At 35.2% G+C, this 24,871-nt stretch overlaps 1 protein-coding gene across 1 annotated transcript in view; it reads right to left on the bottom strand.

Moving 5' to 3' along the window:
* Positions 1-24,871, bottom strand: part of LOC107981889 — a 1,212,633-nt gene that overhangs the window by 148,616 nt on the left and 1,039,146 nt on the right. Inside the window, exon 12 of the mRNA XM_031924057.2 lies at positions 17,154-17,298. Within this exon, the coding sequence (XP_031779917.1) occupies positions 17,154-17,298 (145 nt within the window). The remainder of the gene's footprint in view (positions 1-17,153; positions 17,299-24,871) is intronic.

The following is a 24,871-nucleotide window of genomic DNA, read 5'->3' on the forward strand; positions in this document are numbered from 1 at the left end:
CGCGAGAGTGCTCTTATTCTCTCCCGCTCGCTTCTGGGCACTCATGCTTATATGCTCGAGCATAGACGGATACTTTTATGGAGGCTAAGGAAAACTTACTCCAACACAATATTATTCTTAAATAAAATCGATCAGTATATTTTGAAGAAACGACTTGTAATCGCCCGATATATACATTTTTTCATTAATTTCAAAATTCTGGTATTCTAGCATACTTTATGGTTCTTGCAAATTCATTTTCTTTATTTAACTTAAACTATGCAGTCAAAGTTGTTTTCACGTTATTTAAAGCTTGCAATTCCTTATTTTCCTGATAAATTATTTTTTGTTGATCCTTAGTATGAATAACTAACCCTGGTGAAAATATTGATGTGATTTTGTGATGTATTAAAATTACGCATTTCTTCATGTAATTTTGATATGTGATCTAGACGTCTGTTTGTTATGTACTGATTTCGAACGTTTTATCACGTAATTTTACGACTTTACAGAAAAATTAAAATATTTTAGCTTCACGAAACATTTTTACTTGTTTAAAGTTTGTTTTTTGATTACATAAATATTTAGTTGTAAATACTTGCTACTAAATACTCTTAAATACTTTAAATTTGTTAAAATAAGTGGCCATATAGGTGCCACCATGCGGATAGTAGTGCAGAAAATACGGACTAATGAGTGATGAATATTATTTTTTTATATTCTTTAATTTATTGAAAGTATTAAAAATGAATTATTTCTTAGGCATAAGTCTCCATTTTCCGCACTACAAATTAAAGAAAAGGCTGCAAGGATACAAAAAAGGAGGGAGTAGAGTAAGGCTGAAGAGAGGCATGCTAATGGCAGTCAGGCTAAAATATAAGAGAGATAAAGTAAAATGGTTGAGTAACAAATGGGGAGAATTCATAGGGGGAAGATTCAGATAAAGGTAGAAAAATCGTGGATAGGCTCGTCATATATAAGGAAAGAAAGAGGAAAAAAACTATGAAGAGGTGGAAGAATTAGTTGAAAGGGCGGGAAAGGAGAAAGTTTTCTGGTGTGGAGATAAGAACGTGAGAACAGGTCTATACCGAAGGGCGGCGTAGATGAAGAAGGGAATGAGGAGAGAAAAGTTTTTAAAGACAGGACAATAAACAAGGAAGGGGATTAACTTCTGGACAGGATAAAGAAAATGAGGATGTGCATCCTCAATGGTAATATAAAGGGAGATGAAAAAAGGTAACTAACATACATAGGAGAGATGGGATGCTCGGTAATAGATTTCGAAATAACCCATGAGAAAGGCAGAAGAAAGATAAGATCCATGAAAATACGAGATAACATTGAATCAGACCACGGGGCGCTAGAGATAGAGATTGATACAGAAAGAGAAAGACAGAAGAGAAAAAAGAAAATGTAGAACATTCTGGTCGGAGAGGGCGAAAAAAGAATACAGGAAATGGCTAGATAGAGGGGGTACTGCGAAGACATGAAGGGACCTAAAAATTAAAGTCAGGAATGCGCTGCAAACCAGAAAAGGGATAAAAAAAGAGGAGAGAGGAGGGGGGCTGAATGTAGGAAGAAGAAGACGGAAATGAGGAAGGAAAGAGAAAAATTAAAGAGAGGAAACGTGAGTAGCGAAAGATATTGACAGGTCAAAAGTGAATTGAGGCAATTGTACAGGAGAAAGGAAGAGGCAGGATTAGAGAAGAAGGTGAAAGAAGCGAAAAAGGATCGGACAGGGGAAAAGTTCTGAAACCTAGTTAAAAGAACGACGAAAGGGAAAAAAGTGCGACGAGAAGGATTACCAAGAGGAAGGAAAAAAGAACGATAACACCGATATACAAAAAGGAGATAAATGAGAATGTAAAAACTACAGAGGACTAGCCCTGATGGACTCGAAATATAAAATATACGCGGAGCTGATAAGAGGTAGAATAAAGAAGAAACTGGAAGAAGAGGAAACCAATGGAAAGACTCAGCAAGACACAGAAGGGATTTAGAAAGGGAAGAGGTACAACGGACGCAATATACGTGGTAAGCAAAGCTGTAAAGCTGGAGCTTAGGAATAAAGGAGGAAAGGTATTTGCATGTTTTGCGATTATAAGGGCAGCCTCGGATCTTGATGAGAAATCTCGGAGTCAGCAAAAAAAAAAAAATAAGAGACAGGGTGAAGGAAATCTACGAAGGAACGGAATGCGAAGTGAAGATAGGAGAAAGGAACGCAGGCAACTTTGAAACACAGAAAGGAGTGAAACAAGGATGCCCGTTAAGTCCGCTGCTGTTCAACGTGGCAATAGCGGACTTGGAGGGAGAGATAAGCAAGAATCGAGAGAGGGGGACTGGGGAAAAGAAAAATTAGGACGGTGTCATATGCAGACGATGTGGTGTTACCGGCAACAAGCGCTGGAGGACTAAAGCAAATGCTGAAAAAATTTAAGAACGTTATAGAAAGAAAAGGGCTAGAGCTGTACTCGGAAAAGACATCGGTAATGATCTTTAAAAACGGAGGAAGAAGGAGAAAAAACGAGAGCTTCAAATGGGAACGAGAAAAATTAGAAACGGTTAAGAAATTCGAGTATCTGGGATATACGATGAAAGAAAATGGGAAGGAAGAGGAGCAGATCAAAACAATGAAAGAGAAGGCAAACTCACTGATAAGCACGGTATGGGGAATAGGAGAATCAACATTCAGAGAAAATTGAAAGTTGAGAATGAGACTTTTCGAAGCACTGGTCCAAAGCGTAATGGAATATGGAGCGGAGATATGGGGCTGGAAAAGCCAAAAAGAACTAGAAAAGGTACAAAGGAGATACTTGAAATGGGTATTGAAGCTGGAGAGAACAACACCGGCGCATGTGATTCATTAGGAAACAAAACGGTTCAAGCTGGAAACGAAGGCGAGGGAAAGCGCGATTAAGTATGAAGAAAAGCTAAGAAAGACAGAAGAAAATACAATTCTAGGAGAATGCTGGAGACTACTAAAGGTTGAGGGTGAGAGAGAAGAGTGGAGGGGAAGAGAAAAAAAAGTGAGGAAAAACGAACAGGAGAAATGTAGGCTCTCAATGTTAAAATATATCAGGAGTATAGAAAAAGGAAAAGGGATAAAAGAAGATTGAAAGATAAGCAGTGGCAAAAGTGGAGAGAGAAGATGAGAGACTCAAAATATGCAAGGGAGATTAAAGAAATTGTACAAGAACAAGGAGAAATCCCGGAGTACCTGACTGATAGAGGAGACTACAGAAAAGGATCACTAGGAATTACGCTAAGGTTCAGGGTAGGAAACAGAAAGAAATTAAAAAAAGGCGCGTAAAAGCCTATAGGGACTTCGGGAAGAAAAACCCTAGGAGAGAAACGAAAAAGAAACTAGGAATAGTCGGTAAGGAAGAACAGAGAGGAACGGAGGAACAATTGAAAAAAGGAACGAGAAAGCAACACACGTGAAAATTTGGATGTTATTAAAACAACAGAAAAGCAAATAGCAAATAATCAGAAAAAAGAAAGAGGGAAAGATTAAATAAGAGATAAAAAACAGATAAGGAAAGATGTCAGGTGCTGAGAGAAGAATGGAGAGAGGGAGCTGAGAGATATGAAGGAGGGAATGATGGAATGGAGAATTAAACTGCAGGTGGAGAGAGGAAGAAGAGAAGCAGCGAAAAGGAAGCTTACGGATCTAGAAGGAGTTGTCGAAATACTAAGAGAAAAACTAAAAGAGGACAGGAGAGAGAGGGAGAAGATCAGCAGAATAATAGGTGAGATAAGGGAAAATGCCAAAAAGGTGGAGACAAAGCAAAGGAGAGAAAGATAAATAAAGGGTAAGGGGGAAGAGAATAAAGTGCAAAGTGAGGTTAAGTTGGTGAGTTTAAGAAAGAGGAAAAGGATGGAGGAAGGAAAGTGCAAGGTGTGAGAGAGGGATCATTGTACACAGGGGAGAGAGATGGAACGAGGAGGAGGATCTGAACGAGTGGCTGGAAAACTTTTTGAGTGGAACGGAATGGGAAATTGAGGACACCTACAGCAAGGAGACAGAGACATTGATCTTAGATAAAAAAGAAGAGATAAAGGAGATTTGGAGGGAGAGAGAAAGTGTAAACGAACAAGGAGAGATAAGGATTAAGCAATGGACGGGAAGCTGGGAGGAGAGAAAAGCTAAGAGGAAGGCCATGGCAGTAAGCGAGAGAAAGATAGAAGATGCAGCGAGAAGAAGAGAAGTGTATAGAAAAGGCGACATCAGGGTGAGAGTAGACGGAAAGGAGTTCGAGTGGAGAGAGCACGAAGGTAATCAAAAAGGTAGAAACAAAGGAGAATAGAGACAAGGAGGAGGAGAGAGAAGCCAAGAGGAAGAAGGAAGATTAGAGAAAGAAGTGAATAAAAGGTTAAAAAATTTAAAAAATTTAAAAAATACTGTAAATTGTAATGTAGGTTAAGTGAAAATGTAAAGAGTGTTAAAGCTTACATAGTTTACTTTTTATACGAAAAAATTGTTAATACCACTGTATAAGTAATAAAGGTTAATATTATTATTTATTATATCTTATGCTTCGCATCGATGCACAATACTTTATATTTATATAGCATTTATAGTTTTTCAACAAAAAACTATTATATGGGAAATGGTGGGATGGTCCCCACCATTGAATTATCAATCAATATCTTTAAACTTTTTTTATTTTTATTTTTAACAAGTATGACCGTCATATAATTTATTTTTTCTTTCATATAGTAGATAACCATTACCTTGAAATCTTTTATAAATTTTATAAATAATTATTAAATAATATTTAATTAATTAAATAATTATTATTTTATATATAAATTTTATAAATATAAATTTTTGTAACATTTTTCTGTATCTTTTCTGTATCTTTTTGGTAACATGAAAATGATTCAGTATGCGGATCATAGAGCATATGTTTTATCACTAACTCTTGTTATTCTTTATCTTCAATTGGTATTTAGCAAAAATATTTTTGTCGATTGATTCAGGTGTCATAAATTTAGAATTTGTAAGCAATGTAACAAGAATATAAGCATTAAGTAATCCACTTTTATAGAACTTAATTGTGTATAATACGTAAGCTAAAATTTCACCAAAAATTTTATTTTTGGTTAAATTAATAAATCTGGTTTACCTTTATTACACATGATTGTCATTGCCTCTTGGTTATGTTTTCGCATATATCGTGGGCTACCAATGTATGTTGTCGGTAATATAAAAAGATTACCCAACCTTTCCTTTTTTTTCAAAATTTTTCGAAATATTTGCAGCGCTTGATTTTACAAGGTCTAATAAACCTCGATAACATATACGTAATTTTTTTTGATTATTTTGTATGTCATATAGTAATGGACTAAAATTTGCATTTGGTCTGTAAGCTAATCTATATAAATAATAATGTAATAGTAAGTTTCTCATTATTAGAAGAATCTGTTATTTTATTATAACCAATTTTCCAACTTAAATCTCATGATGAAAACATAAGTGAAAAAACGATTGGATCGACATGATGAGATAATTTATTTAAATAAGTATGAGTTTTTTCATTTTTTCATGTTCTCGGTTTTATGATATATTGTTACGTGTGAGGGTCGATGGTTTTGTTCTCGGTGAGGTGTTAAGCTCACGGTTGCTGCGAAAATACCGGGATTATGAATTAACACGAGAGATTATCTGTGAATGTGTCTGTTTATTAATCGTAATTCACAATAGACTGATTCTATGGAAGAGAGAACGCGTGTTAAAGTGATCTCAGAGAATGTGCGTTCTAAGTATACGATCCTATCTGTCGTCTCCGAGTCAAAATTACCTTTCTCTGCAGTTCTCTGCCAAGAAAGAGAATCAACAGAGAAAAGTAACCATGCTGCTGGTACGCATGGTACACCTACGCATACCCAGTATACCGAGCGCCAGTAGAGAAGTTGAAGAAACGAAGATAATGAAGATAGAGCAGTTGAACTTGAATCACCGCAAGACAGAAAAAGATTTACTTAACAAGTACGTTCATGAGACGGAGGTTGACGTAGCCAGAAAGTTGACCAGCTAGGAAGGATTTGTTCGTGCGAAGATAGCAGGAATACACGTATACACCTGCTATGCTTCGCCTAACGCACCGATCGAACAGTTCGAGCAGCAGTTAGATCGACTCGTGCAGGATATTCCGAAAAGAACGCCAGTAATTATGACGAGGAAGAGGACGAGTACTGCTAGAAGCATTTGCTCTCCTGGACTTGGTGTTAGTTAATCAGGATAGCACTAACATTTTTAGAAGAGGAGACGCAGGATCTATTGTAGACCTGACCTTTGTTAGTAGTTGCCTTATTGGCTCAATTAACAAGTAGTAGACCGTGAGTGAACACTACACCAATAGTGATCACCAGGCCATAATAATGGCGGTAAGAAAATCAGAGCAAAGACCCAGCGCGAGTACAAGCACCAACAGAGTCGGTTGGAAAACGAAGGATTATAATAAGGAGATATTTTTACTGGCACTGGAAGAATTGCAACACTCGGAGACGGCAAATAGCAAGGCGAAACAGGTGATGGGTAATATCATACGAGCCTGTGACGCGGCCATGCCGAGAAGAGTGCTCAATTGTAGACAACCACTAGTATACTGGAGGGACGAAGAGGTTGAGAGTGCGCGCAGCGAGTGTCACCGGACCAGAAAAAGAAAACAACGGGCAAGAAAGAAAAACTATAAAACCGGAAGAGGCCAGGAAATAGTAGATGCCCGCGGACAAGAAATAAAGAACGCTAAGAGGAAGCTTAAGAAGACAATTTGCGAAAACAAGCGACGGTGCCTTAAAGAACTACTGGATAAGGTCGAACAGAACCCTTGGGGTGAACCTTACAAAATAATAATGAAGAGGATTAAAGGAAGCTACGTACCCCCTCCAAAATTATCAGAACTATTACACCGGGTAGTGACCACACTGTTTCCCAGGCAACTGAAAGAGCCAAGTGTCATCGAAAGAGATGCGAATAAAGAGGCTGTTCCACCAATCACGATTGAGGAATTGTTAGATGCCTGCAGAAGGGTAGGAAACAACAAGGCCCCAGGGTCAGATGGCATTTCCAATATTGCATTGAAGCATGTCATCCATGCTCATCCAGAGGTCTTCGTAGACTTGTACAATGCATGTTTAGAAGAGGTAACATTCCCCACAAACTGGAAGCAACAGCGTCTCGTGCTTCTGCAAAAAGGAAAGAAGCCACCCCAGGATTCTTCATTATACAGACCGCTCTGCATGTTGGATACCCCGGGTAAGATCCTGGAACGCATAATCTGTGTTAGAATGGTTCATTTTATAGAAGGAAAAGGTGGATTAACGGAACACTAATATGTCTTTAAGAAGAATCGTTCAACCCTGGACGCAGTTAGCCTAGTAATCGACACTGCGCAAACAGCGATAGAGGGGAAAAGATAAAAGATAAGAAAAAAAAGTACTGCGCCACAGTTACATTGGATTTCAAAAATGCATTTAGTTCGGCCAAATGGATACACGAAGCACTCCGGAAACAGGGTGTGCCCTTATATATAAGAAGAATGATGTCCGACTAATTGAAGGACAGAATCCTATTATATGACACGGAGAACGGTACCAAGATCTATAAAGTTACAGGAGACGTACCCCAAGGGCCAGTGCTTGGCCCACCGACGTAGAACATCATGTACGATGGGGTACTAAGACTACAATTACTTGAAGGAGCAACAGTCGTGGGATTCGCTAACGACATAGCAGAAGTGGTAGTAGCGAAACATAAAGAAAAGGTGACAGAAATAGCGGAAGAGGCGACCCGTATAAATACACGATTTGCTAACGGAGACGGGTCTGGAACTAGCCAGCCACAAAACGGAAGTTATTCTTATCTCTTGTAGGAAGAAGATGAAGGAAATTAAACTGACGGTAGATTGCTTCTCAACCAACCATCAAGTATTTGGGCATCACCATCGATGCAAGACTAACTTTTAAACAACATCTGGAAATAGGGCAGATGCGATGCGGGTCAAATCGTATACCCAAATACTAACCACTGTGTACAGACGAAGTGCACTAAAAGTAGCGTCTGCTTACCGTATAGTATCGGACGATGCGATGTGCATTATTGCTGGTATACCGCCGATTGACCTATTGGCGATGGAAAGTAAGGAAGTATTCCAAACTAAAAGAAGAACAAGTGACAAAACTCAGAAGGAGATCTGGGATGCAGCAAGAAAGAAGACAATGGCTGAATGGTAAACAAGATGAGATGTAGTGACAAAGTGCGATGGACACATCGCCTTATACCAAAAATAGAGGTTTGTACTGGGAGAGAATATGGGGAGGTCAACTACTACCTCACACAGTTTATAACCGGGCACGGATGCTTCCGGGCTTATCTGCACCGATTTAAATTAGACGACAGTCCGAACTACCCAGCTTGTTTGGACGCTAACGAAGATGCGGAGCATGTTCTCTGTGACTGTTTGTGATACCAAATGGAGCGAGAAGAACTCGAATGTTATCTTCAGACCAGAGTGACACCTGAGTCAATGATGACAACTTTGTTGACGTCGGAGGATGGTTGAAACGCAGTAAACAACTACGTAAGGACCATCCTCAAGAAGGTTAGAAATTACGAAAAGAAAAGAAGGCAAAGACAAGGCGAAATAGCGGAATAAAAATGTAGCTAGACGAAGGTCACTGAGCCGTGTCGGGGTCGAGGCTGTCCAGAGGATGGCCGGATGATGCCGCACAAAGCAGACGACCGGACGATGCGGAACGAAGCAGACGCCCAGACGACGCAGAAAGAAGAAGACGTGATAACGACCACATCAATTTGAAGAGGGCGTAAAAGCCTCTCGCCCCCCCCCCCCCCGCAAACCACTACTCGACGGTCGTACCACGGGAAACAAGAGCACAGAAGATGGAGCTAGGTGTGCCTTTACCGAGGATCGATAAAGACAAAGAGGGCGTTCCTTGGTACGGTTGGGTGTTGTTCATCTAGCCGTAAAAAGGATGGGTTTAGTCGGTGTTAATTAAATTTTTTTCTTTTTACGTCAATGGAAAAACAAAAAATATTTAATGTAGATATTTACATTATACACTATTTTTACTGAGAAATATGATATATATACCATTATAAAATATTATTCCATTATAAAAATTTTTAATGGACGAATATTCTGTTGTTTTTTGCAGAATTTAACCCTGACTGGACCCCTTAAGGGGACGGATCACCTTAAATAGTCAAATAATAAATAATTCAATTTTTTTGTTTATATTTTTCCCAAATTGTTAGAAAAATAAATTAAACTATTAAATATATTCAGGTATAATGTAAGAAACATAAAACAATGTTTATATGTGCCATATTATCATCAGGTATGACATTTCTTCGAAATCCAAAATTCAGAATTTCCATTATTCAGCTACCGCAGACTTACTTAAGATTTGGGCTTCGGAGGGCATTTTTATACTAATAGGCTCCAAATACATATAATTTCCAGATGAGTGTGAGGTTTTACAAAAAAATATTATTTAAAAAATTTGTCCGGATATTAACATAAAATTTGTTACTTTTTAAAGTGTTTAAACAATTTTTGTTGATTGTTTTCAGAAAACTTTTTCAAATAATATTTTTTTGTAAAACCTCACACTCATCTGGAAATTATATGTATTTGGAGCCTATTAGTATAAAAATGCCCTCCGAAGCCCAAATCTTAAGTAAGTCTGCGGTAGCTGAATAATGGAAATTCTGAATTTTGGATTTCGAAGAAATGTCATACCTGATGATAATATGGCACATATAAACATTGTTTTATGTTTCTTACATTATACCTGAATATATTTAATAGTTTAATTTATTTTTCTAACAATTTGGGAAAAATATAAACAAAAAATTGAACTTTTTATTATTTGACTATTTAAGGTGTATCCGTCCCCTTAATAATAAACGAGTTTATATATCTCGAATGCTCAGAATAGTATCTCTACTTTTTTCTCCAGTGTGGTAGGACCGTGAAGTTGGCTTTCTAGCCTAAAAGTGGTAGGACCTTGAAGTTGGCCGCACAATTAATTATGTGTAATACAGTTATCGCTTTCCCACAGATTTCTATAAGTTGTGCAGAGTAAATGTGTTTACATTGCCTGCTTGAATTCAATATTATGTTTTGGAACAGCTGCCGCACTGTCGCTGCACAAACTTTCTGAGTGTTAGGGGTCACTAATGACGGGACCCAGAAAGTTGATTTTGTGACTTTTTGTGTATATATGCAAATATCGTTTCGCGGTAGCCGGTCATGCTCGATGTCTAGGTGCCAAGGGTCTTTGATGACGAGGCTGACGATATATATTGCGCGCTGTAGATTTTTATATCCACGATTCAATATCGGCTATGAATGTGGTCTAGGGTGACCGATTACGGAGTCAGTGCGCACTGTACGTCTTGGTGCAAAAATTTTCAAATCAGTTATGTTTACTCCCTGCTAAAAATAGTCAATAAGGATCGATCGGGATCGATTAAATTATCAACAAATTCTATTCAGCTAATTCTGAATACCATTCTTTGTATAAGAACTTGATTAAAATCAATTAGAATCAACAAGAGTTAATAGATTTTAATACGAAAAATAACAAGAAAAGTCGATAGTTAATACCAAACATTAGTTTCTATTAACTTTACTAGTCCTTTTTTGTATATAATTTCATCAATTCCTATCGATTTGTATCGATTCTATCTATTGTAATCGAGTTCTTATGCAAAAAATGAGATTCAGATATAGCTTAGAATTCAATTAATGATTAAATCGATCTCTATTGACTATAGACATCAAAAGCTATGGAGCGCATCAACAAGACCCTGTCATCAGCGACCTCATGCACCTGGATACCATACACGAACGATATCTATATTCCCGTAATAAAAATTTCACTGTGCACTACCCGAACTCCATCATCATATATTTTATTTTTAGAACAAATATAAGGTACATACTTTATTAAGTTATCTCAAAAAGACATAAAATCTCCGAAAAAAACTTAACCAAAGTAAAAAGGTTAGGCGCGTTTGATGTTTTGCGTATCATCATAAATGTCAATAATTATTTCTACTGTGAAATAACAGATTAAAAAACAACTGAAATCAATTAAAACAAGTCAAGTTTACAATCATATTATTTTATTTATAATACGACTAACAAAAAATCTTTATGTTTAATTAAGAACTCAGTCAAATGATTGGTAATTTAAACTTGAGTAATATATTGATCAATTACAAACAACTCTCAAGTTACTTACTACGTAACTTGCCATGCCCCTTACATTTTAATCCTGGTGTTGTCTAATTTGCGTACATAAACTTATAAAATTGTTATTTCACTAAAATAAATTTTAAATGTAAAAGCATGTACCTATATTGTGTATGTAATATTTAAAACCCTGTATTTAAAAAGTGAACTTGATGACACAAAAGCAATCGAATGCATAAAAAATATAGAAAACTTGTTTACTTACAATAACTTACCAGATAAAACCGCCAATGACATACGATATATACTGATAAATAAATCACAAAACTAAGCACACAAAAATAGAAGATACAATTTTTAAGTAAAAATTACAAGACACTAAAGATTTTATTAAAAATAAAAGAAACATCATGTTCACTTTAGCCGATAAAGCCAATGCGACCGTTGCGATGCTAAAATAAAATGTTATGAACTACCTAAAATTCACAAAAAAGATATCACTCTACGACCTATTATCTCAACAATAGGCTCACCTACTTATTTTTTTATCGAAAAGCCTCCTTATAATATTACAAAATAACACTAAAAAACCTGACTCATACGTAGAAAACAGCTATGATTTCATAGAAAAAATAAAAAACATAGTTTACATTCATCGAGACGCACCGTCCTCTCTGGAAGGAGGCCGACGCATCGAGGCGCCCATCTGTCTCTACCTGCACCGAGGAGAAATAAGCCTTAGGACTGACACGCACACTAGCCTGACCGCACTGAACCACCGACGCAAGGCTACCGAGCCCCAGGGACCTACAGCTGCAACCTTCTGCTGGCGCACATCCGAATACTTACACACACACGCACACACATACATACACACACACACTATTCTTACAAGGTACTTTTGTGTCTTTTTAATTCGAGTGAATAAACGTAGTAGTTGTTATGAATTCTAACCCCGTATAAAGTTATATCGTTATCCGGCTCGCTTTCCCGGAAGGCAGTGACCACGTCTGCGGTAGCCAAAAGGGATTTTCTTTATAAATTAAAAACAATAATAATTACTTAAGATTGGAAGTCTGCACATTGTAAGTATATTGGTGGGTTGCGCTCATTCGGACGTAACACGGTTTATGGTGTATAATAAAAGAACGATGAACGATGATATAAATTTTCTGCAGTAGAAAGATAGGTAATTTTATTCTCTTTCATGTAAATATCAAGCAATTTACTTTTATTAATTTTTCCAATAACTTTATTAGAAAAAACTAAAACCTCAAAACTAAAGAATCGCCATAAAAAAACGCTTCCACAAAATGTAAAAACGGACTTTTTCTTCACTCTACTAGTAAAAACAAAGAAAATGAGTCTTGGTGGGTTAAAATCCACTAAGTAAAAGCTAAGAAACAGGGAAACTATACGAACGAACAAACATGTAATGTGCCGTGTTCAAATTATTTCAATATGTATGTATATATGTGTGTATATATTATGAATGAGTATGAATGTACGAGTACATGAGAATATATATGCATGTATTTATATACGACTACAAATGATGCCTGCGTGACTGCAACCATGCACTCACACAGACAATGTATTTACAATCGATCGAGACAAAGCAACTAGATTGCAAAACATACTGAGTTCCAAAAATCGGAGCGAGTGCTCTGACTACGGTGTCAGCACTTCTCGCGCGCAAACCACGACTGCGAAGCGTACGCGTCAATCCTTGGTGTGGCGAATGCTGATTGGACTACCGCGATCTTCTTCATCTAAATTCCGTAACTTCTAGCACTGGCACACAGGCTTTAAAAACCCCGGAGCCGATCCACGCAGGGCCTTTTTGCGTAGTGACATATCTCTTGCGGTAGCGACTGATTCTAAGGTAAAGCGACGGTGTTTGTTAGTGTAAGTGTTTAAAGAGTGCTAAATCTGTCCAACACCTTAAGAGCGTGCTAAATCTGTCCCTTAGCATAGCATACACTGGAGAGCCCTTTGATCTTAGGTTCACACCACAGAGATAAGTACAAGCTAAGGACCATCGAGTGGAATCTTCAGTGTTAGTAAGAGCAGTAGACCAATTTAAATATATTGCCACGTGAACGCGTGTAATCTAATACGATCAGCATCTGCAACGAACGTGTGTTTAGAACCATCTCAAGTGCGCAGGTTAATAATAATTATAAGTTGCTAAGATTAATTATAAATACAACTAAGAAATCAGACTAAACATCCTAAGAAACAACTGTAAAAATGTAGAAATTACGAACATAATAATATAACACCTAAGTTCAGTGAAACTCTGTATTCTGAACGTATGTAAAGTGCTCAGGGCCAATAAAAACATAACAATCGATACAATTGGAATCCTTATGTATTACATCGTAAATAATAATTACATCTCAATTGGCATGAATAAATTAACATCAACTATGCTGTCACGACGTGCAGGTAAGAGTTTGATTCCTGTGGACAAATCGTCAGCGTCCACACACGAGGTAGAATAGCGGACATAACGCTGACTCCGCAAGACACAGAAGTGTGACAACCAACTTGCATTTAACGACCGCAGTATGAATAAGTATGAATGTGATTCCGGCGTAAGTTTTTCCGGCGGCTCGATTCCCGCTCTCTCCGTGGCCTATCAAAGGACTCGCACTACCCGTACTAGCCAAAGCGCAACTTAAGCGCCAGCGCAACTAAAGCGCCTAGTCCCTGCTCTTGAGCAAATTACGCCTTGAGCAGGTAAAAGACTTTTATAATTTCAAGAAATATTCGAAAAAGAATATTTTCGAATATTTCTTGAACTTATAAAATTTCTGTATCTCAAATACTTATAAATTTGTTGAGTCAAAACTGATAACGCAACTAACGCGTATCAGTCTAGAACTTAGAATTCTTTCGAATCGTTTATATACTTAGAAAAATCGTGATCCAAAGCCAATAACGCAAAAGTTAAGCGTATTGTCTTACAAATATATTGTATAATCAAAGCGAACATTTCTGTTATAAAGAATATTAGCAATTTATGCAATATTCTATCTAAAAAGAATATTGATTGAATATATTTTGTAATTGAAAAGAAATAACATACTATTATTATTGAAATGACTTTCCACTACCTGGTATCCCGGACCTCTGTTATATTATAAAAATACATCAATATAAAATCAAATCTTTATTTGCGATCTGCTGTCAAAATTCAGACGCAGATCAGTCAATGAACATTGCTCTTCTCAAAAATTTAAATCTTCTACGCGCACAAGACCAAGAAGAGTCGTGACAGTTTCAGACCTAAGACAAAACGAAATTATAAATTGTTTTTAAGGTTTTCGTTCTCTTTTATATAATTTTTAAATATTCTCGGTGGTACATTACTAATTAAGAAAAATAGTATTTGAAAATTCCTAGTTTTAAAACTACATATTTGACCGAGTGAACTATCTTAAAATAGAAATACATGATTTGGCAAAGAGAGTTTCTTAGACATTGACAGTTTACTGATTGGCATTGACCACTGAAAAGTCGGAGGAAGAAAATAGAAAAACTATTGTTGTTTGTTTCTCCTTCCTAACACACAACTTGCCTTGGGAAGACTGATAGAGCCATCATTATTCTATTATTGGATATCCACCGACGGATCGAGTCAACGTAAAAGAATTATTATTCTTTCTACAATAACACCGGCACACAAAATAAAAAAAGATGTCTGTACAAAAAATCAGACCCATGTATCCTTATGTTTTTCGAGTCGCTGAATTCGAATCCGGTGTCAGTTTGGCCCCATCACGTCAGTGTCAAGGTCAGTTGGAGGTCAAATTAAGAAGAAACGGTTCAAAAAAATTAAAATACCATATATGTATGTTTTTTAGGTCGCTGAATCCGAATCCGGGGTCAGTTTGACCCGATCACGTCAGGGTCAAGGTCAGTTCGAGGTCAAATTGAGAATAAACGGTTAAAAAATGAATATACCATATATTTATGTTTTTTTGGTCGTTGAATCCGAATCCGGGGTCAGTCTGGCCCCATCACGTTAGGATCAAGGTCAGTTCAAGGTCAAACTGAGAAGAAACAGTTTAAACCGATAAAAATGTTATATAAAACTTTCCAAAAATGGAAAAAGACACCAAAAATTGTAAAAAGTCTTATTCAAGAGATTTGATCACTTAATATCTTCCTTGTGTACAGAGCAAAGTTGCTTTCGTTTATATTTTTTTCTTATTTTTTTTCCACTAGTTTAGTAACTGTCGATGTCTTTCTTTACTCCTTTTTTCTCTTGTAACGAACTCTTTTTTCTTCAAATGACCTATGCAGTGGGTTTCTTTTTCTCTTTTTGTTATTTGTTTTAATGTCTCTCTTCAGCGTCCAGCAAAAATCTGCCATCATGTTGACATTCCATCTTCCTTGGTATCGATTCTTCATTACACTTATATCTTGATGAAATCGTTCTCCCTGTTCTTCACTGACGTCTCCTAGATTAAGAGGAAACTAATCAAGATGGGAATGTAAGAAATGCATTTTATAACTCATCAAGCAACCCAAATTTTTGAAATTCTCCAACATTTGTGCAACTAGTTCCTGATAGTCTCACTCTTTTTATTTCCTAAAAAGTTCTCACGAACAGTTTTGAAACTTTGCCATGCAGCTTTTTCTGTGTCGTTCATTTTTGTAATAAATGTTTCGTCTTCAAATAGAGTACTAATTTGAGGACCATCAAAAATACCTTCTTTTAATTTAGCATCACTTATTGCGGGAAACTTTTCTCCTAAATACTGGAAACAATCGCCATCTTTATCCAGAGCTTTGACGAACTGCTTCATGAGGCCAAGTTTGATATGAAGTGGTGGTAGCAGATAGTTTGATGGGTCAATCAATGGCGTACGTATAATGTTCCTCGATCCTGGTTCAAAATGTGTTCTAGTTGGCCATACTTTCTTAACGTAGTGATTTACCCTGTCTCTACTATCCCATAAACACAAGAAGCAGGGATTTTTAGTAAAACCTGATTGTTGTCCTAAGATCATGGTTGCAATTTTAAGATCACCACAAATTTTCCATTGATGTTCCAAGTACTTTATTTTTTCTAATACAATTTCTAAATTTTCATAAGTTTCTTTCAGCTTAGTCGAGTGAGCTATGGGAATAGATGCAAACCTGTTTCCGTTATAAAGCAGAACCGCTTTCAGACTTCGTTTTGACGAATCAATAAAAAGTCTCCATTCCTCGTCTTTATACGTATTCGGTTTTAATGCATCGACTAAACCTCTAACATCTGTACAATATACCAACGAATTCTCTTCATCGTTTGTGAAAAATTTCCTAAATTCTTTTTCTCTATCTCGATAAAAAGAGGCGTTAAAAGTAAACCGTTGATACCTCTGAGACAAACTGTGCAATGGCATAAGGCACCAAACTTCCCCTTCGCTTCTTGACCCCAGGTCGACGATACGGGGAATTCGGGATAGACTCATAGGTGTGCGTGTTCATATCACGTGTGTAGTAGGTGAGAGCCACGTCAAGTGCGTGTACGGGTGCAAGAGAGAGAGAGAGAGAGAGAGAGAGAGAGAGAGAGAGAGAGAGAGAGAGAGAGAGAGAGAGAGAGAGAGAGAGAGAGAGATCGCGCCGGCTACTCAGTGAGTGTGCAAGTAAAAGAGAGAGGGTCAAGAACGGCCTGTTGTCTGCTGCACAAGCGCGGCTCGTGTGCGTGCGTGCGAGCATAAGCCCTACTCCTAAACGTTGGCGATCGCGCCAAATCCTATGAAATAAACGTATGAAATCGTAGTGCGTGCAAGGCACAAGGTGTTGTGTAATATACCTTCCGCATGCATGATTTTCTATGTTCAACATCTGTCATGCGTCATACTTTCATATGAAAAACTGATGTCTTAATTGTTGGGAACACACCTACTCGCGTTTATGACTGTGTGCTAATTTATTTATACTTACACAGTTTACAACAGGAGGTAGCAATGAAGCAGATATAGCTACTCCTATCAGTGGTCCATTGCTTCCTTGTAGTAATGCCACGGCAACGCCTGTTCCTGAGGGTAGAGCCCAAAGGACACCCATCCAAAGAGATCTGAAGTTTCCGCTAAAATAATAATTTTGTTTATTAAACTAGTTTTGCTCAAGGCTAATTAATGTGATTCTGTCTAATTGTGCAAAAAAGTATACATTATTTGAAAATAGACGATTTTCCATTAATTCTAATTATAATTTTATCCAAAAAATAGTATAATTTCTAAGCACCAGTTTGGATCTATAAAAAACATTGGTTCAAAAAATGCTGTTAATTACATTATGAAAATACTGTATGATTATGTGGACAAGTCTGGGGCACTAGTATGATGAGCATTATTTCAGCTAAGAAAACAGACTAAACTATTCCTAATAAATGCTGCACTACAGGATAATACTCATGTAACATGATCGGCAAGTTTCTGTTCCTTTTTGCGTGTAACAGGCCTAATATTCAGTCATGGCAGTGGCGACACTTCCATCTGTCTAGCAGCCATGACTATGCCGGAGCCGGAATGGCAGTACAACACTGCAGGAGCTGTACGACAGTTCCGCCATCTATGACATGTCGTATGACACTTATGTTACGAATATTTAATGAGATATATATTTATAAAGCAAATTATATCATTCTGTGCGATAAAAGTATAAGCTTATATATTTTAGTAAATTAATAATTTTCAGATTTTCTGTAAAAGCCATAGAGTCATGCTGTCAAATTGTGTGAGAAGTGAAGTTGCCTTTAATTACTAATAGTTATATTTATGTAGTTCATGATTCGGATCGTTTGTCCAATTTTAATATTGAAGTTTACACTCCATATTTAGTTATGTATTTTAGTTTTTAGTTTGTTTTAACTTTAATTATAAATTGTAAATTGTATTGCATATATTGTTAGTGCTTAATAATATTGTTTAATAGTTATTATTATTCTCTAATTCTTAGTGATATATGTGCGTGTATGTATCTAATTTGTTAAATTGCACAAGTGTTCAATGTATGCGTATTCTGCCTTCAATAAAGTACTTAAATGAAATTATCAGATAAGTGATTTATTGTATAAATTATAAATTAAATATTATTATAAATTAAAAACGAAAATTATTATTTTAATTCTTTTTCTATTGAGCATTTACTTTGTGGGATTTATGTTATTGTTGCAGGTTCTTTAATGTTTATGATGTTTGTGGCAGATACAATTTTTTATCAGCCTCTTGACTAGTTAAGTATATTATTTTTAATTCATTGAAACTATTATTTATCTTGTATATAAATGATTTGGTTGCGTTTTATTGCAACGTATAATGTAATTGATATTTCATTATAGTCGAAAATTGCGTAAAAATTAATTTACGGTTAAAATTATGATCAAAATATTGTTCTTATTTTAATTTTTATTATTATTATAATTAATTTATCAATGCAATAATGATTTCTATTTATGATTGTTATAATCTGCTATGTATAATCTATTTACACTTTTAATATAATGTATACAATGCATGAATTATAATTTAGTAAAAGTGCCTTGTTCTATAATAGTTTGAGAAGTCGATTCTGTGATGCACTAATCATATGTATATCATTGAGTGAATAATTTACATTTATATTTTATATAATTATAAGGTATAGGGTTACGTTTAATGCAAGCAAGATTAAAGATTTTGAGTAATATGTTAAAATTAAATGTTTATATTGTAACGGGGTGAGACTTGACGTGAGAGGAGAAAATCACAAAAGGAGACGCCGCACTATGGGCGATTTCAGGAAACGTATTGTCAAAATCAAATTGCGCCTCTCAGGAAAGTGCTAGGGACCTAATTTTTTTTTTAAATGAAGGTTGTACTTCTCAGCTATAGGGAAAAATATCTGAATATTGTTATATTATATTATAATAAATATCAGAATATTGTTTTCTTATGATGTCGAGCCGCGGCACCTATGAAAAGTACGAAATTTTATGAAAACGATATTTTAGCTATTTGTTAATGCATTAATATGCCATAAAAATGCATTTTAAAATAATTGGGAATTTTTGAGACAAACATATACTATTTTTTTTAATTAATGAATGATTTTTTTACCTACATAACCTAAAAATTCATCTATTTCGACCTATTGTACTAAGAAACGTGAATCCGGGACTTAAAATTATCATAAATCACGGACCTCTAATTTGATTAGCATCGAATATTATATTCTAATAATACGGCACTATATAAACAAGAAAACATATTATTTTAAAGTATTCTAACCTACAGGAATTTTAAATCTGAGAAGTTTCATTCTGTTGCATGAAGGATTTCAAAGTTAACACACATAAAATGTTGATAAAATAAAATATTATTATTCTCACCACGTATAACGTACATAGATTGTTATATATATATATATATATATATATATATATATATATATACACATATAATTATGTAACCTAGACTATTACATTACATGTTAACGGTATAGTATTTACACGTTATATAGTAACAATTAGCAACCAAATAATAACTCTGTAATATAAGTATTCCATTTCCAATTAATATGATAACCTTCTATTATTTCATAATAATTACATTATAGATTCTTCATCAGAATTATCATAAGTCATATTACTTTCATCATCACTTGTGTTCTGGTTTTCTTCTTCACACTCTTCTTCGTTCATAATATGCCTATAAAATAGATTGAGGATGAAATCATAATTCTGAGCTCATGACAAAATTAAATTCGTAAATAAACTTACGTTTTTTTATATAGTTCAACGCCTGTGCATTTTGAAAGAATATGTGCTTCTTAGCTAATTTTATACGATTGCGTATGAACATCAAAGATAGTTTTGGGTCACTCATATGCACTGCTCTGTTAAATACATCCGTAATTCGTGCTAATCTACTTGTCTGTCTGCGATAAAACGTATGCCAAGACTCATTAGCATCTTCGGCATAGTATGCTAAAGGCATAGGAAATTGCCTGGCAATTTGACACCCATGTATTAAAATTTTATGAAGCGTTGGATTCATTCGACACCATGGATACGTATTGTAGTACAGTTGATATGTATTTATACAGAACCTTTCTAACTCGTCTAATTTAAGGTCCTTTTTGCATTTAAATAAAGTTAATATAGTTACAATATTTTGAACCAAATCTTCATTAATTTCCAATGACCTTGCAAATTTTTTCGGATCTTCAAAACATCTACGAACTATATTTCCAGTATTTGTTGTTCCATGGCCTTGTAATACTTGGTCCACTCTAACTCCGAAATCAATGAAAACTTTTTTCTGCTCATCTATTTTTCGAATTTGATGTCGCTCTGAAAATCGTAGGATGTATAAATTAATAAAAAACATTAATAGCATTTATTGATTAATGAGGTAGTTGCTTAAGGCTCTAAATAAAACACCATGCACATAATTATTATAGACGCACCTTTTAGCGGTTCTCGAATATCCCACGTTTTGAATAGCATTCTATAAGAAATGTTTAGGAGATGCTCAAATGTATTAATTTCCGCGTGTAATAATCCCAAACCATACTTCAGTGATTCAGCAACAGGAGTGAAATTATTGCCAAATTCTCCAAACTGATGAGACGTTATCTTACAAATTGGACATCTACTGGTTGCTCTATTTCCCACTATTACATTTAAACATTTGCCATCAAAAAGAATTTGTGTAAATTCATAAGAAACGCAAATGTTTTTTTCATTGGACAGACTAAATTTATAAGAACTGAGATTCTTTATTTAATTTTCTAATCGATTGTATTCACGTATGGTCGAATCATCTGTTTCTTTTTCGAATGCAATCCTTAATGGTCGACAAAGCCTTACACTTTGAGGAATTGGATTGATCCATGATTTTCCATCAGACTTATTAGAGCTTATTTTAATGATAATGAAGCTTGTAACGAAGAGGGACTGCTCGGAAGCTTCGCTTTCATTTACAGCATCCTTACATTTTTTATGTACATTTTTATGGCCTGAAGAAATATCGAACCCTACAGTTACAGAAAGCGTTAAATCAATCAAGTCGTTGATACTCCAATCCAAAGCAACTGCATTGCAAAGTCGCTCACTAGTTTTATTTAACATCTCCTGCATGGATACCACAATCTGTACCTCGGAAATATCGTAACCATTTGCTAGACATTCGGACAAAGCTTTGGAAATTCCTGAATAGCAGGGATAAATGGGAGCATTTCTCATTTTACAATCTTTAGATAAACTTATGTAAGAATTTTTATTCAAGTTTTGCTCTAAATAAAATGCTGCAGCTGAATCTGCTGTATGATTCAATATATTTGACTCACACTGTTGATTATTCTCATTTTGCGTTCCATTGGATAAATCAGTATCATCTGCGGTGAATTTCTTTGCAAGACTTAACACTATTTCTAAAATTTCAACATCATTTTGGGCAAAGCCACATACCTCTCTTGCTCGTCTATATTTAGTAGATATAGAGTAATCTGATATTATGGTATATCTTCCACCATTGGAACCTCTTCTGACTTTTCTTGGTCATCCTTTATTATGCTTATTTTTTCTTTTTCGTCCGCCCATCTTATGAATTATAACGATATATGATTTTGTGAATAGCGTGTCTGATCTTCAATAAATTTAACATATACAGGGGGTATGCCGAAAGAAAATTGATTCTAGCCTTCTGCAAGGAAACATTTTTAAGATGAATTTTTAAATTTGCGTATCATTTTTAAAATAGAAGTTTTGGCATTTCTTCGTTTTTGTCTTTTTTTTGTGTAAAAATAATTATATGATATCACTCACGATTTATTCTCATAATTTTTGCACCTAATTTTAATAACCAAAAAAAAACAACATAATATATTTTTGGAAAGATGTGCATTAATTTGTCGGAATTTATGCTGTAATGAAACTGTGATCTTATTTTATTTAATTATTTTAAGTATGCCACAGAAATTTATCGAAAAAATGCCACAATAATTAGTTTTATCAAAAACTTAGCCTAATTCTGTGGATTTACGGCAAAACGACTTTAATCGATTTTTTGTAGTTTTTAGATATTAGCAAATTAAATTTTTTTTTTTGTAATATGTACTCAAGTCATTTTGGTTTTGAACCACAGAATCTTTTTCTTTTATTATCTTTGGCGACAGATTCTAATTTTTCAATATTTTAAAACTTACCGTTTGAAAAAATTCGTAACTGAAATAACACTTGCTTTTTAAAAATAACATTATAAAAATGACACTTTGTAAACAATAATACTTTGTAAAAAACAACACCTTGTGAAAAATAACATTTGCTTGCTTTTCAAAACTAGGATTTACATAAATATATGTTCTTTAATTAGTTATGGGAAACAACATGTTCTGTTAAAGTAGTGCATAGAGTATATAGATTTTATGCGCAATTTTTTAAAATGATTTTTCTTTTTGTAATATTTAAATAATGTTAATTTTCGATAAATATGAAATTATTATGAATGCATATAAAAATAATATAAATATTATATAATATATTTGTATGTACATTCATAATATTGAAATGATCAAAACATGACAATATTAAATATTACAAAAATCATTTTAGAAAATTGAGCATGAACGATAACATTTGAAAAAATAATGACAAATAATTAAAAATAATAACAAATAAGATCACTTATCACTATATCCATTTCCAAATACAAATTAAATATAAATTAATAATAATCAATAATAATTAAGAAATTAAACAAAAACAAAATTCTTTTAGAAAATATAAAAAAAAAACAAATAATTGCAAATAATGACAGAAAAATTTATATAATTTTGACTATTAGTATTTTTTGTTATATCCTAATATTTCCTATTATCTGATATTATCTATATAAAGTAATGGTAAGTGGTACTTATATCACATAGTTATTATTTGGTTGCTAATTGTTACTATATAACGTGTAAATACTAGCGTTAACATGTAATGTAATAGTCTAGGTTACATAATTATATGTATATATATATATATATATATATATCTATATATAACAATCTATGTACGTTATACGTGGTGAGAATAATAATATTTTATTTTATCAACATTTTATGTGTGTTAACTTTGAAATCCTTCATGCAACAGAATGAAACTTCTCAGATTTAAAATTCCTGTAGGTTAGAATACTTTAAAATAATATGTTTTCTTGTTTATATAGTGCCGTATTATTAGAATATAATATTCGATGCTAATCAAATTAGAGGTCCGTGATTTATGATAATTTTAAGTCCCGGATTCTCGTTTCTTAGTACAATAGGTCGAAATAGATGAATTTTTAGGTTATGTAGGTAAACAAATCATTCATTAATTAAAAAAATAGTATATGATTGTCTCAAAAATTCCCAATTATTTTAAAATGCATTTTTATGGCATATTAATGCATTAACAAATAGCTAAAATATCGTTTTCCTAAAATTTCGTACTTTTCATAGGTGCCCCGGCTCGACATCATAAGAAAACAATATTCTGATATTTTTCCCTATATCAGAGAAGTACAACCTTCATTTTAAAAAAAATTAGGTCCCTAGCACTTTCCTGAGAGGCGCAATTTGATTTTGACAATACTTTTCCTGAAATTGCCCATAGTGCGCCGGGACCGAGAATCGATCCGGCGCTCCTGAGATCTCTAGGCGCGTGTGCTACCACTTGAGCCAACGCCGCCCTATTTCGTCACTCTCTAGCCTGCCTTGATTACCGGCGTGGCGAAGGACGTTCTTCTCACCTCGTTACACAGCAATAGGCGCGAAAGAGAGAGAGAGAGAGAGAGAGAGAGAGAGAGAGAGAGAGAGAGAGAGAGAGAGAGAGAGAGATACGTCGTTGTGGCGCAACCGCGAAACGAATTTAGATGCAGAAGATACACCAATATGGCGAAGAAAGTAGAGAAGGTCGTCGAGAATTGGTGCTTGGGCATCGACAAAGAAGAGATGGACGATGCCCTCAAGAGTATACAGTTGGAGACGGCAAGCGATTAGATCGCGTTGCTAGGCTAAACAGATGACTCCTCGGAGAGTATACCGAGTCAGATTTTAGAGAGAGCCTGGACACCTCGACAGTAATCGTGCGAGTAAAGAGGGAAGAACTGCGTAAGTCATATATCGACGCAACGGCTGAACAAGTATCGACATGCTCGATTTATACGGGCGATTATGACGCCGAACAGCCGCACCCACTAAAGCTATTACAATAAGAGATCGAGGCCAACGAAGTCGTGGTGACGCCGGCGATCAACATGAACTACGGTCAACCGGCGCAAGGATTAGACCAACCGACAGGGCCTAATCTTCAACTGCTAAACGCGATGACAATGCAAGACGCGTTCGCAGAAATGCCAGTCACTGAGGAGAGTGAACAGACACTAGCGCCAGTGTCAACGCTATAAATGCCTGGGTTTTGGCCATATCGCAAAAAATAGTACAAAGACGTACGACAGAAGTAAATACTGTTTTAAGTGCGGAACGGAAGGACATGCAGCGAAAAGTTGCAGGAACGCGCTGAGTTGCATTCTCTGCCGGAAAAAGAATGGAGAATCAAAGAGTGACCATGCAGCTGGTAGCTATACATGCCCAGCCTACCAAGCTGCGTTAAAAGTACTGAAGAACCAACGAAAATAAAGATAGTGCAC

The sequence above is a fragment of the Nasonia vitripennis genome (assembly GCF_009193385.2).
Source record: "Nasonia vitripennis strain AsymCx chromosome 2 unlocalized genomic scaffold, Nvit_psr_1.1 chr2_random0004, whole genome shotgun sequence".
Classification (NCBI taxonomy): domain Eukaryota; kingdom Metazoa; phylum Arthropoda; class Insecta; order Hymenoptera; family Pteromalidae; genus Nasonia; species Nasonia vitripennis.